The 18,202-nt window shown below is 34.8% G+C and overlaps 1 protein-coding gene across 2 annotated transcripts in view; it reads left to right on the top strand.

The window, feature by feature from the left end:
- The window catches only part of LOC120629515 (pH-sensitive chloride channel 2-like), a 32,482-nt gene extending 18,390 nt beyond the window's left edge, over positions 1-14,092 (top strand). Inside the window, exons 2-8 of one of the 2 annotated variants that reach the window (XM_039898464.1) lie at positions 5,900-6,092; positions 8,283-8,595; positions 9,608-9,763; positions 9,849-10,004; positions 10,843-11,008; positions 11,644-11,842; positions 13,270-14,092. In XM_039898464.1, coding sequence (XP_039754398.1) covers positions 5,900-6,092; positions 8,283-8,595; positions 9,608-9,763; positions 9,849-10,004; positions 10,843-11,008; positions 11,644-11,842; positions 13,270-13,515 — 1,429 coding nt within the window. In that variant the 3' untranslated portion in view covers positions 13,516-14,092. Of the gene's footprint in view, positions 1-5,899; positions 6,093-8,282; positions 8,596-9,607; positions 9,770-9,848; positions 10,005-10,842; positions 11,009-11,643; positions 11,843-13,269 lie in introns of both variants that reach the window. The other variant, XM_039898463.1, reaches the window with a different exon arrangement.
- The last annotated feature ends 4,110 nt before the right edge of the window (positions 14,093-18,202 follow it).

The following is an 18,202-nucleotide window of genomic DNA, read 5'->3' as shown; positions in this document are numbered from 1 at the left end:
TATTTGGTACGAACAAACCAAAAATCTTTTGTCCTTTATTAGTATAGAGCAGGTCATAATCACAGAATACGTAAGTTTTGCCAAATAATATGACTACGGATCACAAGGGCTTCGATTTCCGGGCCAGGCTAAATATTGTTAGGAATGTTAGATTAGCATAGTGTTCTCTGCTATTTGAGCGTATCGCCATGTTCCGGCGGCCGCTTTCAAAGCGATCAAACTACTAGAGGAACTTTGTATTTTATTCTTAAAGTTAGATAGACACCTTAACAATAAATTAATATGATCTAAGCCGAGTCAAGGAAAGAGTTATTACGGACAATTAGTGAAGTGCAAAAGTCACCTTTTGTTTATATTATGTTTCATGGCTGAATTCATAATCCAACAAACCTTAGGTACGAGTACCTACCTAACTATTCAGTTTCTTAGTAAAACTAAAGTAAATTGTAAGTACTAGCGTAAAGTAGGTACACATGAATAGATACGATGATGAACTACTACCTAGTTAGGACTCAAGGTAAATTTGCTTTCTAAGATAGATTAGGAATCATAAATATTAGCGGTTATCTTCTTAAAATAATCCTATCAACATCGTTATTGTAGGAGTAGGTTACGTATATATACTTGTGATACAGCAAAGAGCAAATTTTTGGTCACGTGTTTAGCAAAAGAGGTTTCATACCAGAGACAATATCATCATCACTTTTTCAGTGACACAGTTTTCTTTAATTCACTTAGAGTTAACCGTTGGCTGCAATCTCACCTGATGATGCAGTAGGTATAAGATGGTGAGGGGCTAACATGTTAGGGATATGGGAGTTATAAGCCTTACCCCCAGTGGCGTGCATAGAGGGATGCACAGGGTATACAGATGATATAAAATGTAGACAATCTCCAGTATGAGATAAAAAAATCTTAAGGATAGGAATTGTAAGAGTTATAAAAAGCCTACCCTTAAGTTTTTATAACTGGTACTGGAGATTTTCTTCATTTTATAGCATCTGCATACCCTGTGCATACCCTCTATGCACGCAACTGCTTAGCCCTAATCTGTGTTTACGTTATAGCGAATGATGCTGGGTGGTCATAAAAAAAAAACTCAAGCTATATTATTAGTCGACTTCTTTTATTAGTCGACAGTATCTAGCAGTGCAACGCATGAAATAAAATATCCCCATCGTATAGTATATATACAACGACTGTGACAGATCGCCAATAATCATAATGATCATATTAACCAAAGGACGTAACCACTGCTGAACATAGTTTTTTGTAGAGATTTCCACACGCTATAGTTTTATGTCGTCTGACCACTTCTTGAGGGGTCCATCTAGAATGCGCTTTCTAGTACGGGGGCGCCACCCAAACAACTTTTATGTAATATGTATGTATGCATGTCCTCTCATCGCTCTGATTGCAGAAGGGATTCAAACACCCTAAATGCTGCAGCTGATCCTAAAGAGGTGGCACATTTTACGTCGTCTTATTTTAATACCATAACCATACAAGTATTAGAAATGCGAGACTTTTTGTTAACTATCTTATTCAAATATCCACTCCGTATGTTTACAACACTAAAGTATTAAGCTAATGCGTCCACGTTTAAGCATACCATCTACAAATACATAAATAAATTGTTTTATTACTTTCATGATCGTAAAATATTTGTTAAATATGAAACTGAAGTAATGCCCGTTTTCTCTAAATCTAGGAAATGCTTATGTCGGTGGCCTTATAATTTGTGCTAAGCGCAGAGCCAAAGAACGTTTCATCAACTCTTAGATGATGATTAAACACGTGAGGCAGATGAAAAAATATAAAGTTGGTTTTCTAATACGTAAAAAAAATGGTATTACAAAAACAAAATACCACACCCTGTGGCAAGAATCATAGAAAAGTTATGCTTTATGTTATATGTGTGAATATCGATTGGTAAAAGCTAAATGTAAGCCTAGGAGTCTTCCATGATTACGCGTCAGGTACTTGCTAGGGTATTGCCTCGTTCGTCGTTAGTGAAAACGGGGACAAGTGTTTTTCAGTTACTGGGAATGCAAATCATATACCTAAGTATATCTTCTTGAGTACTCTTCACTTTCCCTATTCAGGTAACTCTCGAGGTACGCTATCTAGATTAATCTACCTACTATAATTAGGTGTGATGATTTAGGCATGGACGTAGCCAGGGCGTTTGTTTTAGGGCTCTGAAAATACGACCTACCTACCGACCGGAAGTAGAAAGTCCACTAGGTAAATATATGTCTAAAGCTTTTTTGCTCGTTTAATGTTATTTACATTAAAATACTAATGCTAAAATTACATTAACTTAAAGGTAATCAATAGTTAATCACTAATCTACAACTAAATTGAAACCATTTTAGTGAAATACATCAGAAACAGTCCTAAAATCGCATGCAAAATTAAAATCAAGTGACTCCTGTCACTTAATTAGGTACGCGCTGCGTAGCGTAGGTTGCATGCGCGTGTCGGTCTTTTATCAGCAATAGGGTTAAAACACTTAAAATGTTTTGAATTAGTTTGTATGGATAAATAAACATGTTTGTTTTGATTTAATAATTTTTACGGGCTGATTCCTTATGAAATATACTTATGCACCCTCCAACTGTATTTCGAAATTCGAAATTTTAAATTGTTTCAATAATTTTTCCTAAATCTCATTTTAATGAGCCTATAAATAAAAGCGAATTAGTTTTGTCAATCTAGATGATAAATTTGTATACCGATGGTATCGTTGCGCCTTAATTAAGGTCATTGTAGCTTTTTGTGGACGAGCTCATCCGGGGAAGTACTAGTTTATTTCTTTGGGTTTATTTCTAAGCAGCATTGTGGTTTCTGTGTAATGACAGGCACACTAGGCTTAACAGTTTTAAACATATGTCTCGGTTGATAGTCACAGGCTGGCACTTTGTTGGACATGCATGCGATAATAAAAGTAAATGCATGACAGCGATAATAAAAGTCTTCACAAAAACATAAAGTAGATCTAAACTTTATTAAGGTATCCGCTACTTTTTTTTATTCTTCTAAAAGTTAGCACTGTACGATACATGATCAAGTCTAAGATCCGACAGTCCGCGCTGATCTGTTAGAGGGGAAACAGGTATATTCCCGTTTTTGATCCCCGGAAGGGTCAATCTGGGAATTTATTATCTCCTAGTTTTCTCTGATCTAGTCTGGTGGGAGCTTTCAGCCGACAAATGTAACGTAGAAACCGATATGGGTTGAATATTTCTGCCAAACTCCTTAAGAAGCTATCCCGCATGAGACCATTTAAGACTGCATGATATTGCAGTTTTATATAGTTATAATTGAGATTGCATTAAAGGCCTAATTTGTAATCAAGTAAAAATATAATACAAAAAGTTGACTGCAACTGTCATTATTTTTTAACTCAAAGAATATTGTTTATTCATAAAATGATTCATCATTTATTAAACACCGCATAAGAGATTTGTATAGCGCTATCAGCAGGCAAATTAAATTTAGATGTTTGTTTAGATTAAATAGTGTCTTTGATTTACTTAGAAATAAGATATAGTGATATCAGAAACAATGAGGTGGATCTAGATTCTATTTGCTCGTGAATGCGGTTACAGTAGTGCTGTCATAAAGATACGTGTGTACCTATTTGTGCACAATGATCTAAATATCCTGAGAGAATATTATTATGATGTAAATAACGCATATCTTAAGTGGGTAGGTAGGTAATTCTGCACTTTCTGTTTCAAGGTGAAATACCATGGAGAACGTAGAGTAATTAGGCCATGCAACAACTGTTTCCTAATTCAAACAATATTTTCGTAGAAAGGCGATTAATAGAGTTTGGAATTATATAGCAAGTTTTAAGTGAAACAAAAACGTTTATACCTCATTTTTCACTGAAATTAACATCTATCTATCCTATGTAATCAAAACGTAACTATAAAAGAGATTTTAATAACTATATTTTTTTTAATTAAAGATAGAAGAGATTATAAAAGAGATGGAGAAGTAGACTTCCGTATCTCTTTATGAAATCTCTACCAGTAGCTAACCTGTGGCAGTAAGTAAAACTGTAAAGGAAGAAAAATAGGTTACTATCAGAATTAGATGGCTTTAGGTCGTAGTCCACCATGCTGGCCAAGTGTGGATTGGTAAAGTAAGCATTCCTTTGGGAACATTGTAGAGAACTGTCTACACGTCCTTTACGACCCTTAATATTATATTGAGACAGATAATAATGCATCACAACAGTACACCCGGATGCAATCGATCGCCGGCGTAGACGATGTCACCGATTTGTAACGGCATCCCGACGTGGTTCTTATCCAGAGGTCACGAGGGCGTATGGACTAATCTTAAATCCAACACAACCAAATTATTCGATGTCATCCAACATCCTGAAATTACAAAATTAGGGTCACCCCTGTGCGAAGAGCACTGTAAGCCGCCAACAAGACGTAAAGCAGCATGAAGGTCCAGCTTTAAATCTCCTCCTGAAAGTCCTGACTGTGTACAGCTGTGGAAGATTAATAGGCTGAGCATAATGATGATGATGATGATGATTCTAAGGTTTAAGAAACGAATACCTGAGTGGGCTACGAAGAAAATTATCATTAGATAACGTACCTCTATAATGAAGAAGGAACTTTGTTTAATGTACACGTAGCAAGCAGCTTAAGGTTTAATCTGAGAGCAAATCTCGTAGATAGGTATCTTAGTGTATTGGTTCACAGTGTTATCAGGAAGGGCAAATATTGCCACAGACGCCGTTAGCTTCCACGACGACCTTGCGTTACCATGAATCTATATTAACCTGAAATAATGTATGTCTGTAAACATCTCGCCGTTATTATTAAAAGGAGAGCTTAATAACTGATTGCTTCCACGAAGCATTTGCGTCACTGCAGATGTACCTACATTATAATTATTGCATTGATTGCTGCTATCACCTCGGTAGTCTACTCGTGTTTATATAGATAAGAGACAATTTTAATAACAAGTATTATTTCGATCTGTGATTTTGTCTATTACTTGTTTACGTCCTATGTCCTTTATCGTTATCATCATCGCATTATTGGTAATTTTTTTATTCTATTTAACAACACAATCGATAAAAAAGGCTTAAAATATAAGGTATGTATAATTATTATACTACAACCATCAACCGCAGTTCAAACTTCAGTAAAAGGGTACGAGAAATAAAAATAAATAGCAAAACTTAACTAATTAAACCACATTAAATATATTGAAATGACTTAAAGATTGAACTTCATAGGATTTCAAGGTTGCTTGAAAGTTTAGAAAGTGATTGTTAAATTGCAACTGATATTAAAAAAAAGTTTTTGGGAGACGTCTTTTTCTTAGAATCTGCCTTCCGAATCAGTTCATCGTATCATAAAGTTAAGCACTTTATAACGCCAAGTCTTACTATTTTCAGTGAATCTACCACCGATTCGAAAGCAGATTCTAAGGAAAAGAAGTCTCCAAAAAACTTATATTTTGCTCTTTTTTAATATCAGTTGCATAAATTATTTCAATCAATTTTGAATTTAAATAGGTAAGTTAATTTTGTAATGTTTTTGCTTTCCAAATTATGTATTTACATATGTAATATATATGTATTATGTACTTTTTAAAGCTTGACAAACTTATAACCTCAGTAATATTAGTATCTGCTTGATACGATTTGATTTAAAGTAAATTTTTTTTATACAACCGGCTATTCTTGCTCTACAACCATTGCCGGCCCACTTCAGAACACGGGTCTCCTTGCACAATTTGTAGCCCGCCACGCTGGCCGAGTGCGGATTGTTGCGGAGTGGTTGACTTAATGGTGATGATCAATTGATGGATCCGTGATGTTAATAAAAAACCTAAACTCTTATAATACACTTTTCAGGCAAAATACACTAGTGGATTGTCCATCGCTCGAAAACGGTGACAGCTACACGCAATCGGAGTTTCTGTCTCGACTCGCCCACGAGTGCCGTTACGACCGACTGCTGCTGCCCACGTATCAGACCGGAGAACTCGTATACGTACACGCCAGCGCTTACGTCTACTTCATACAGCCAGCCGAAGCACACGATTTGGTAAAAATAACTTATACATAAATACTGCGTAATAAGTACATACCTTGTGAACTAGATGCCACAGCTTAGGTACAAAGTCGATGTAGTTTGTAACGTTAATTAAAAATTGTTAGGTCGCCACTAATTAGTTGGGGTTTGCCTACTCTATTTTGTTAAAGATTTTATGAAAAAAAATTTAATATAGGGTCATTTCGCCTGTTTGCGTCCACTTAGTGGAGTTGTTAGGTTTGAACGTGAAAAAAAAAATGTCCGTGCGGTAGTTTTTAATCAAATATGGTTGTAATGTAGTCCCTATATAGTCTTGTCAAGTTAAATGCACAGTTTTGGACAACGCATCTGATGTTTTATTCTACACAGGTACAAATAGCTGAAACAGGCGATTTTCCCATTTTGCGTCCACAAAATCCAGATTGCGTCCGCCTGTGGACCAATTGGCGTCCACCTGTTTAGAAATAATTAGGAAGGGAAATAGGAAATAAAAAGGGAAGCTTGTGATTTTAATCAAAACATTTATTTAATACCTAATTGCTGATATCATAAAAGTTAACATAAATTGCACTTCAGGATATTTTTTTTTCTCCTCCAACTAACTCCATTAATAGATTCACTATTATTTCGAATATCATGTCGATGGCTTTATACGATTCTATTTTACCATTTCGGTACAAAGCCTTTAAAATTGGCCAAGTGCGAATCGGACTCGCGCGTTCCGTGTTTTATTTTATTTTTTAATATTTATTGTTATAGCGGCAATAGAAATACATCATCCATGAAAATTTCAACTGTCTTACTATCACGATTAATGAGCTACAGCCTGGTGACAGACGAACAGCGAAGTCTTAGTACTGGGTTCCTGTTTTTACCCTTTGGGTAAGGAACCCTAAAAATGGAACAAAATTCAAATATTGGCAAATACATAAAATAATTTTCGTATAATAATTGTATATTTTTAGGTTAGGTTATAAAGAGTATATTTAAATAAAATTATATAAATTTTACTCTATTATTTTCTTGTGATAAAAAGATGGACGCAAAATGTTATAGGGTTTCTTATGTAGGAAAACTGTGCGTTCAAGTCTGATTTTTGACATTCATTATCTTTTTTTATATTTCTAATAATATGGACGCAAATCGGCCATCATATTATGCATGTTAATGCTGTTAAAATTGATAGGAAGTTTATATTGTTTTTCCCATGTTATCGTATTTAATTAAACATCTTACTGTTAGAGTAATCTGCGTCCACAGCGGACGCAAAGTGGTTTTTTTATAAATTTTATGTACCAGTTCGCGTCCACCTTATATAAAACTGTCAGTAGAAAAATATATGCACAAACTCGTTATTCCTATAGTGTGGTTCACAATTAAGGTCTAGGGATAACAAAGTATTCTAAATTTCACATTAACACCTTAAATACTTACCGTGAAAAGTACAGCTGCTCACTATTTTTTTTACAACAGATTCGCGCGTCAGCACTTGTTGGTTGCACACGCAAGATTAGTTTATTTTTCATTAAATTTGGGTTGCACGCACAGATCTTTTGTTTGTGTGTGAGTACCTGTCATAGGTCCGAACATCAATAGAAGCGCTCTTGTTTAGATTGGTGTGTCGGTATTGTTATTTTTTACTGTTGTAAAACAGTGTACCGTCGTTTGGACGCGAATTGGGCTTCGGACGCGAAAAGGCGAAAAGACCCTAGGTAGGTTACCTTTATTAAAATGTAAGGCCAAAACATTGTACCCCTTTTTACGAATTGCGCGGACGGAGTATTATAAAATTTCCCATTTATTTTTATAAATAAATATAACCTAAAATGACGTATGTATCAAAATAAAACAAAATAAAATCTAAAAAGTCTACGAAACCACCGCAGCGAGGAATACTTAGTGCATAAAATTTTATTAATAAGCATTTAGTAAAATTTTATTATTAATAATAGCTATTAGCGAACCCGGCAGACATCGTCTGCCTGGCAAAGTAAGCGTAGGTAACGCACAAAAATTTCATCAAAATCGGTCCACCTGTTTAAGAGAAGTTACATGAACAACAATGTGGTACGGAAGAATAATAGTTTACTGTCGTTTTTTGGTATTTTTTTCACCGTTTACATTTTCTTTAGAGTTTCACGAATATATTTTTTTGACCTAATAAATTATCAGTTCATATTCATATTATAACATTTGTTGCAGAATTTCAAATTGCATTTCCTTCTTCAACTACGATGGACGGACCCGCGGCTAGCATACGCGTTGTATTCACCGGAGCGGACCAAAATCATCGGAGAGAGTGATCTCCGTCAGCGAATATGGGTACCTCACTTGTACATGTCCAACGAGCAGTCTTCCAGTCTCATGGGGACGGACAGCAAGGACGTGCTCATTTCAATTGCACCAGACGGAGAAGTGCTGTTTAGCCGTCGAATGCAAGCTGTTCTGTACTGTTGGATGAATCTCCAGAAATTTCCATTTGACGAGCAAAAGTGCTCTATGAATCTCGAAAGCTGTAAGTTCAGTATTACTTCTAAAAGTTCTAATCCTTACTTTTAATTAAACTTTGTTATTATTACCTATTTTTGCTTATCGCATGTGTATTTTGTTTATCTTTTTTAATTATAAACTTGATATTATTGATAGAAGCCTATTTATAAAGAAAAAATGCATAAATAGCACGTCTGCTAATGATAATATCTTGTACTCGTGATTGCCATTGTTTAATAAATGATTCAGCCAAAGCCGAGACTGATAATTAAAAAGATATAGAACAAAGACCGCCAAGACCTTTATCTCTTTGGGGTCAAGATTTCATCATAATCCCAAACAAACAAAACACCTAAAATGGCGAAGACGCTTCTCGCAGTACTCATGCCTTTGCTATTTAAACATGAATTCCTTTAAGTAGTGCTTTAATCTCCTGGTTGGGCCAATTAATAATTTTCTATCGAGAAATTCTTAGTACCAGCTCGGATTTTAGAAATTGGCGGTGATTCACACCTGTGTCCTGCGCCTTATCTATTTCCAGTCGTGTCGGAATCACAACTGCCGTCCGATCGGACTATGAGAGTGGGAATAGAGACTGCACATACACTTGAGCACTATAATATCAGATAGAAGCAGGCGTTACTTTGCAGAAGTCCATGATGTATTATGAAAATTATGCTTGATTTGCTGTACTCCAATCCAATAATTACAATGAATAATTTTAAAGTCAACATCTCCTGAGGATGCTCCGGTTTCGGAGCGAAACGTGCGTAAAGGGTACATTGCCGAAGATCTGTTTGGTGTGGAGTATAAGGATTGAAGAAAATATAAATTACACCATACTTATTAATTAAGCTTAATTTTCATAAAACTATAATATCTTCCACTTACGAGGAAAATTTCTCTGAAAATTTACCACCGTGGCCGAAATCGGTCGGGAAACTATTTTGTATCCACGAATACATCGAAATTTGAACGGGGACAAACTTACATAAAATATATTGAATCCATGTAATTGATGTATAATTTTTTTTCAGGGAAATACAATGCATCAATATTACGTTTAATGTGGGAAAAGGACGATCCAGTGCGACTGTCCTCGGAACTCCACCTAACAGAGTACTCATTGTTGGACTTTTGGACGAACGAATCTGTTGTTCGAGGCGATATAGTCAATATGCGTTTAGGGGGAGGTAGATGTAATGTCGTTTTCTGTGTTTGTGACGTTTGTTGGTATATTTTTAAGAAATTATTTACTCAAAGGAATAATCTTTTCAGCCGGAAATTACAGCGCTCTGAAATTCACATTTAAGTTGGGCAGAGAAGTCGGTTACTATCTTATGGACTACTTCATCCCATCGATGATGATTGTTGCGATGTCATGGGTTACATTTTGGTTGCAGGCCGATGCCTCAGCACCCAGAATCACATTAGGTAAATGCTCCTTTATTTTTTCAAAATCAAAATTAAGATATAGGCCTCGAATTAAGATATTCCTTTATTGTTTGGATAAATTAGAAACAGGCCTCGAAATACAAAGACAGTACAGTTTTAATGGTAGAAACACCTTAAACACAATTGGTATTTTACAGAAATCTTTAAAGTTTAAACAAATCCGATAATGGGCTCATGGGACAATTCACAGGTATAGCTTTAATGTCAGACAGAATTTTCAAACTAACTTGACTCATTTTATTTGTATAGAAAAACCTCCGCAATAATAACTAAGCAAGCCTTTATTCCTGAAAAGTGAACTGATCCGCATCTATTTACTGAAATCGCTTATTTTGCGATCGATTGATGAATAACTTTTACACGACTTTATTAAAACACTCAAACTAAGTACGCTGCCTTTAATTTTTCAGATCGGTCGATTTCTAGCTTTTGATATTTTCTGAGCATTTATTTATTGTTAAAATAGATATAAATATTTAAAAATTATTTTATGCTGCTTTGCGTCAGAAATAAGCGTGCTCTGTCACGAAAAGCTCTTCTAATACTAAGTAAAATTAATATGCCATTTTGTGAATAGTTGGATGGCAATTTTTTTATTAATCATAGTACCTACTTGGTTATATTTTTTTGTACAATGTGATATAAATATGAATATATTTCTTACATGAAACGAATTCTAATTTTATTTAGGTACCAAAAATATAACATTTTTGGTACCGTTTGGTTTAACTAATTCACACTTCTGTAAATTTATATCATAATGGATGTCACATGAGAATTTGCACCAGAAATGAACGTAAATTAAACTTGATTTCAGGAACAAGCACTATGTTGTCGTTTATCACACTTGCGTCGTCACAAGCCAAGACTCTACCGAAGGTCTCCTACATTAAAGCCAGTGAAATCTGGTTCTTGGGCTGTATTGGCTTTATCTTCTCTGCTCTAGTGGAGTTCGCCTTCGTCAACACAATATGGCGTAGAAAGTAGGTTTTTTTGTTTATTTTAATAAACTACTTTAAAGAAGGAGGTTCCTGTTGTGTATACCTACTCTGATTTGGCAAAGTAGGTCAATTTGTTTTAATCATGCATCAAGCTCTCTATTAATAATAATAAATCATCTTCTCCTATTGGCTACAATTTTTATACATTTTTAATAGTGTTTTATTTTATATTATTTAATAAAATTGTTGACATATTTTAAAAACATGTATATAAATAAATGATAGAAATAGTTTATACCTTTCTATCAATATTTTTTTCCTGGGAGTACCTAGTTGAGATGGGTTGAATAATTTTAGTGTTTAGTATTATTATTTGATATGCTATTCTTATTCCTAAGAATTAAATTCAATAAATTAGTTCTGTTCCGACCTTGAATTCGGACATCGTGATCTGCAATCGAACTTGCTAACTAGTAGGCAAACGAAGCAGTTAAAATTTAACAATAAAGGCTGACAGAATGTTCTTTTAAGAAATCATCCAGCCCTGCTGACACCTGATGAGTCAATTGGACGCGTTATAATACATATCGTACTAAAGCGATCAGGGTTCTAAAAATAACCCTCGTAGACTGGTCTATAAAGTTGTCCATTTTTAATATTCAAATTATGAATTGCAGGAAAGTGGTGAACTTAAAGAAGGTGAACAGCAAGTACATACTAAAGAGCACACTGACACCACGTCTGGCTCGCAAGGAGCTCCAGAAGGAATTGCAATCGTCACCGCAACTTACCAAGTCACGGTCCTGCTCCTCATTACAACAAGAAACTAGTAGCGATCCTGCTGGACCTGGATACAATAACTACCTCACTGTCCATGTAAGCATCTTTTATCCTCAAAAATATCGAGACATCCGGGGTAGACCCGAATTGGGATCCTATAATTAAATTAGTATCCATAATTATTACCATGAGATAGGGGTAGCACAAGGTGCGTTTGCACCTCCTTGGATATTCCTAGTCCAGAAGGACTTAGTATTTCATTCGGATTGTTGATAATATTCAATTAAACTAAGAATAATTCCCTTTCTGCTTTTGTATTTTGCCATAACCGTCTATAATTTACTGTTAAATTTGAATTCACTTCGATAGGGAGAATTTCGCTGGCTTTTACCTAAATTAAATGTTTTTGTAATACCACAAATATCCAGGAAACTCTAAGGTTGCATTTAGCAACTTAATCATTTTTATTCATCTCACCTTTCTGATTGGCCAACCTGTGCTTAAAATAATAATCATGTTCTGTATAAAGAAGGTAGTAAACTACCAGCTTTCTTAGCCATAAAAGTTTGTCAATAACATCGTTGCTACTTTTTAACAATGTGATAGTTTACAATGCTTCTCCTCTATTGGCTACAATTGTGTGTGTGTGGAGCCAATAGCAATGATCACAATACGCAAAATCAGAAGTTACTTCGTGGCTCAGCTTTAATCATGTAATTTTTTTATCTACTCTTTACTTACTAATTTACCTCCTTACATTTCTTTTGGTAATCAATTTCCATTAATATAATATTGTTTTTTATACTCATGCTGCATTTAAAAAGGATAAAGGTACCTATTTCATTTTTCTAGTAGGAGAGTCGTACCCAGCAAATACATTAAAAACCCTTAACGGGTATGATCCGGCTTCGCTGTGCTTCCTAAGCCTCTTAGTTTTATTTCCCTTTATTAATCATAATAGGGTTTAATACATAACGAAACTGTTTATGTAAGGATAACGAAGTTGTGAACTGCTGGACATAGGCCCAATCTCTCCCAGTAAAGAAAATTTGAAACTAAGACCATGGGTAAAAAATCATAAGTCGCTCTTTTAAATAAATGCGGTTTGACCGGCTTTAACTTCACATGGTTATGTTGAAACCCAAGACTCAGACTGACAGCTAACGTGCTGCCCGAATTGCGTGATTAAATATTAACCATCCTTAGCTCCGGACTGGTGGAAAGAATTTCTTGAAAAAAAATGCAACACTCAGGAACTCGTGATACACTCGTGAACGGTAATCTTACTAGCAACTAAGCCGGGTACATACGTTACGTTATATTTACTAAGATAATACTTAGGCACGTAGTGAAGGGATCACTGCCTATAAAACATTGCGGTTGGTCTATACTCTGCGATTATACCTACTAAAGAGAAATCCAACACGTAATTTTGGGTAGTGGAGACTGCGTGCATTTTGTCTGTCTTTATTATAAAGATTACGAGTTTATAGATCTAACAGTGATGGTATTAAACTTTACAGAGCTTCCCATCTGCACTCAACTTACCCACGATCACTACACAGAGCTACGACGAGCTCATAGCATCTGGAGGCAGACCACGGACTGCCGGCAGCGAAGGTTCCGACGAGCCGCCAAAACACCACACCTGGACACAGATGACGCCGCAAGAGATCGCCACCTGGATCGACAAAAGATCCCGCGTCCTGTTCCCACTTCTTTTCATATTCTTCAACATAGTGTACTGGACATTTGTCTATTGTCTATGATTATTAATAACTTATTTGCACTGTGTGCGAACACCAAAGTATTACGACTTAAAAATTATAGCACGCACGATACGGTGTGTTATTATAACTATAGTTTCTGGGTTCTGTCGATTGAGTAAGATTCATGGTTCGCTGATATGTGGGTACATTTTTGGTCGTCATGGTTGTTATAAGCAAATTCGTAAAATGTGTCGAATGATCATACCAATGAAGTCTTAACAACTTATTAAGTTGGCCCAAAAAAAGTTTATTTTTAGAACCCAAATGATCTATTTGTATCCCAATTCTCTGTTTACGTCTCGTCTTATCTTAGTAAACGATTACATGCCGATCAAAATGCATCTATCAATAGTAATATCAGTTCGAAAAAGCTGTTTGAGGAATCATGCCGGGTTTAATACTTTTTAAATCTTTAAAAATGAAGTGAGTGATGATTTAAGTGAACAAAGGTTCCGAAAATCAAAGTTAATTTTTCTAACATAAAATGTTTAAACTATTCTTACTGACATAATTGAAATACTTATCTATATATATAAAAGAGGATGTTTGTATATATGTCATCGATAAACTCAGAAACTATTTGACCGATCATTATGAAAATTGGTATGCTTATGTATTTTTTCACGGAGAAGGTTTATATGCTATGCCCATTGATGTAACTCCCCACCAGGCGGCGCTGTCAAGTATCGACTTCCGCCCCGTTCAACCGATTGTCATAAAATTTGGTATGACCATGTATTTTTCCACGGAGAAAACGAACATGCTATGTCCATTGATGTAACTCCCCACCAGGCGGCGCTGTCAAGTATCAACTTCCGCCCCGTTCAACCGATTGTCATAAAATTTGGTATGACCATGTATTTTTCCACGGAGAAAACGAACATGCTATGTCCATTAATGTAACTCCCCACCAGGCGGCGCTGTCAAGTATCAACTTCCGCCCCGTTCAACCGATTGTCATAAAAATTGGTATGACCATGTATTTTTCCACGGAGATAACGAACATGCTATGTCCATTGATGTAACTCCCCACCAGGCGGCGCTGTCAAGTATCGACTTCCGCCCCGTTCAACCGATTGTCATAAAAATTGGTATGACCATGTATTTTTCCTCGGAGAAAACGAACATGCTATGTCCATTGATGTAACTCCCCACCAGGCGGCGCTGTCAAGTATCGACTTCCACCCCGTTCAACCGATTGTCATAAAAATTGGTATGACCATGTATTTTTCCACGGAGAATGTAAATATGATATATATAGATTCTTAGAAGTGTTAGAAGTAATATAGGATACTTTTTATCCCGTCATTAAGCTCGGTTCCTTTGGGAGAGGGGATGAGTGTTTGACGATTTAACATCATAACTCCGACAAATTAGAACCGATTTAAATAATTATTTTTGTACTATACAGGTATATGTGTTTAATTGTGTGCCCAAACTGTGGTTGGAGATAGACGACAGAACTCCTCAGCGGACAGCAGCAATTTAATGCCACATCAAAAAACAAACGCAGACGAAGTCGCGGGCAACAGCTAGTCTAATATATACTAGATGCCATGAAAATAACAACGGTCCTATTATGTTTGGAGTATCACTTTCTGATATAATTAATACAAATACCATACCACGATATGATTTAATATATTTATTGGACCTTACGTTTAACTGACAACTGAACATTACACAATCATTACACAATCGCTCCTCTGATTCTTTATGACATTGCATTGTTATATAACTAGATAGTTTTTATCAAAATCTGGGAACGCGCGCTAGAACGATGTACGAGTATAGCGGCACACATGCCGCTATCCAGTTTTCAAAACCACATTGATAATACATGTTTTTTTAAATTATTTTTCGGGAAGCTTAAAGTCAGTGAGGAACATTATCTGCATTATTTTAAAATAATGCAGGTATTGTTCCTATTCCAATTGATTATTTACTTTATAGGAGAATTTACAAAGCTATCCCATTTAATCATGTTAAAATGATTTACGTACTTTAGTGTATGATATATGAGTTAATAAGTCAATTTCCGTTATAAATAAGTTTCTTCGTAATCGTAGAATCTTCTCTCGAATCTAAAAGACAAATTTTCTTAAATTGGCGTATTTCTTAACTAAGTAACGTTTTTGTCGCCTTTGAAGGTCTAGTGACTAGTATAATCAAAGGCAAAAAGTCATTGTAATTGCTAAGTCTTTTTATGTGCCTAAACTGTTAGTTTAAAAGATGCCGTGATGGCAAAATTACTGAAAATATAAATAACTTTTAGATTTCATTGAAAATCTTTGGATGCCATTTTATTAGGATAAAGGTCTGATAGTAATAAAATATTTAATTTTATATAATACATATTATTTATTTTTATATAGTGGTTCCCAATAAGATAAGCAAATGTCAGGAGATAGTGTATGTGTAGGTACATGTCTCCACAAACTTTACTATGAAGATTCACATAATGCATCCGAACTTATCGGTATCGGGTTAGCCAGTCACAGGAGAACTATTATCGGCCCTATAGTTGACCATGCACCATTTGTTGGCCACCTGCAGCATTAAGTGTAAATATTAACATTCCCTCTCAAAATCTTATTCTTTTTATATTGGCTGTATATATTGGCAACTGAGACAAATGATCCAATTAGATGGCCGTTTGAAGTCAAAAACATAGCATACAAGTACGTTTTATTAAGGCTTGTCAGTGTCACTAACCGTTCAGCCTCCATTCTAATAAGCAACGCGTTTCGACGCGTAAAACAATATTACTTTCAATTCAAATTTTTATGGATAAACTTGATTATAACCAATACTTTTGTTTATTTATATGATTTAAAAATACTCTAGTCTGCAAAACATAAAATAAAGTCATGTCCAATTAGCCCTTGCCTTCGCATCTTTTTTGGAATCAGAATCTCAAAATCACCATTGATAAACTGGTCAACCTCTTGTACAAAATATATGGTCGTCGGTCAACAACTGGAGCCTAGTCATCAACAAAGGGTTTATTCTAGGTTTTGGAATCCTAAGTGAAATTACAAACCTAATAGATAGAACCTACCAATAGATTTAACGATTTTTCTATTCGCATGTAGCTTTAAATTAGATAACAATAAATAAAACAGTAGTAAACATTGAAACTATTTAACTTGAAATGACATTTTGAGTGAAAAACTATCCCTAACTTGTTTGAGACTAGCACATCCACCCTACGTTCGATATCATAAAATAAAGTAGAGTTTGTGAACAAAAGTGTTAAGTTACATATGTAATATTTTAAAAATACGAGTACAACATAGTCAATGTTAGAATAGATTTACTAGTTAATTCAAGTGTAATTTTTTAGATAGGAATCTAATTAATGTGTTACAAATAAAGTTTTTTTTATTATAAAATATATTTTTGTTACACTTAGCAACTATTATTTACTAATGTAATAAATTATATTATTCCACATTACCGTAATCTTTAGTGATTAAGTATTTTATTATGTCATCTTTAATAATTAGGTATATTTCTTGTAAATAGATAATCTTGAGTAAAAGTTTGTCTTATATTTGAACAAGTCAACAAAATCTTACGTCTATGCATATTATAATAGATATCTATGCATTTATTTAGAAAATCAATTTTAAAGGAATTATTGAAAGTAAAAATAATCTTAAAACTGTTACCTTCTTTTATTCTAATAGCAATCACTTTAGTAAAGGTTTTGACCACAACAGTATTTTGTATTTGGTCTTGTTCTTGTGAGTAGCTAGTCCTTCTTACCGTAATACGAGTATGAACCTAGTAAAGTCATTGGTTCCCGTGGAAGACAAAAACTGCATAACGAAATTAAAGTCACGTTGTTTTAATTTTATTTTTTTATTAATAAACTAATCAAACGTTCAATTAATATTTAAAATATTTACTTACTACTTACCAACTTATTTTTAGAAAGGTACACAAATTTCAAACCTTAGCCTTGACATTTAAATAGATAAATTAGTTTATAGTAAGATCATGTTAAAAAAAACTAAGTTTTTCTATACAACAAAGTGAAAACCGAAATAATACTTTATAGGCTTTAGAGGTACATTATGCATCTACTGTTATAATGTCTCTGAAACTTATCTGTAAAACCGAAAATCCATAGTTTTTACTGAAAGAAATCAGATACAGCCCTAACATCACGTGAGAATTTAAAATCATGACACTCCTGTCATTTTATAAGGTACGCGTCGCGTAGCGTAAGTAGATACTATGCGGGTGTCGGTCTTTTATCTTCAATATGGTTGTAATAAGTAAAGAAGCGGTGATAGCCCAGCGGATAGGACTTCGACTGCACTCTTGGGGGGGCGAAATGCGTTTTAAGCAGTTAAAATATGACTTACTTCAGCGGTGAAGGAAAACATCGCGAGTAAACCTACATGTAATGTCCACCATTCCGCTCTGGGCCGGCGTGATGGACTACGGCCCCCTTCTCATTGTGGGAGACCCGTGCCCCGTAGTGGGTCGGTAATGGGTTGATATGATGATGATGATGAAGTACACTTAGAATGTTTTGAATTCGTTTGTATGGAAAAATAAATATGCCTCTTAACTTAATCCCTTATGAAATATACTAATGCATCCTTCAACATAATTTCGTAATTCGTTTACACGTTGTAGTGCATGGAGTTATTTGACGATAAATTTTCTACTA

This window comes from Pararge aegeria, chromosome 14 (genome assembly GCF_905163445.1).
Source record: "Pararge aegeria chromosome 14, ilParAegt1.1, whole genome shotgun sequence".
NCBI lineage: Eukaryota > Metazoa > Arthropoda > Insecta > Lepidoptera > Nymphalidae > Pararge > Pararge aegeria.
Note: the sequence above shows the minus strand (reverse complement) of the source record. Positions and strands in the feature narration are given on the sequence as shown.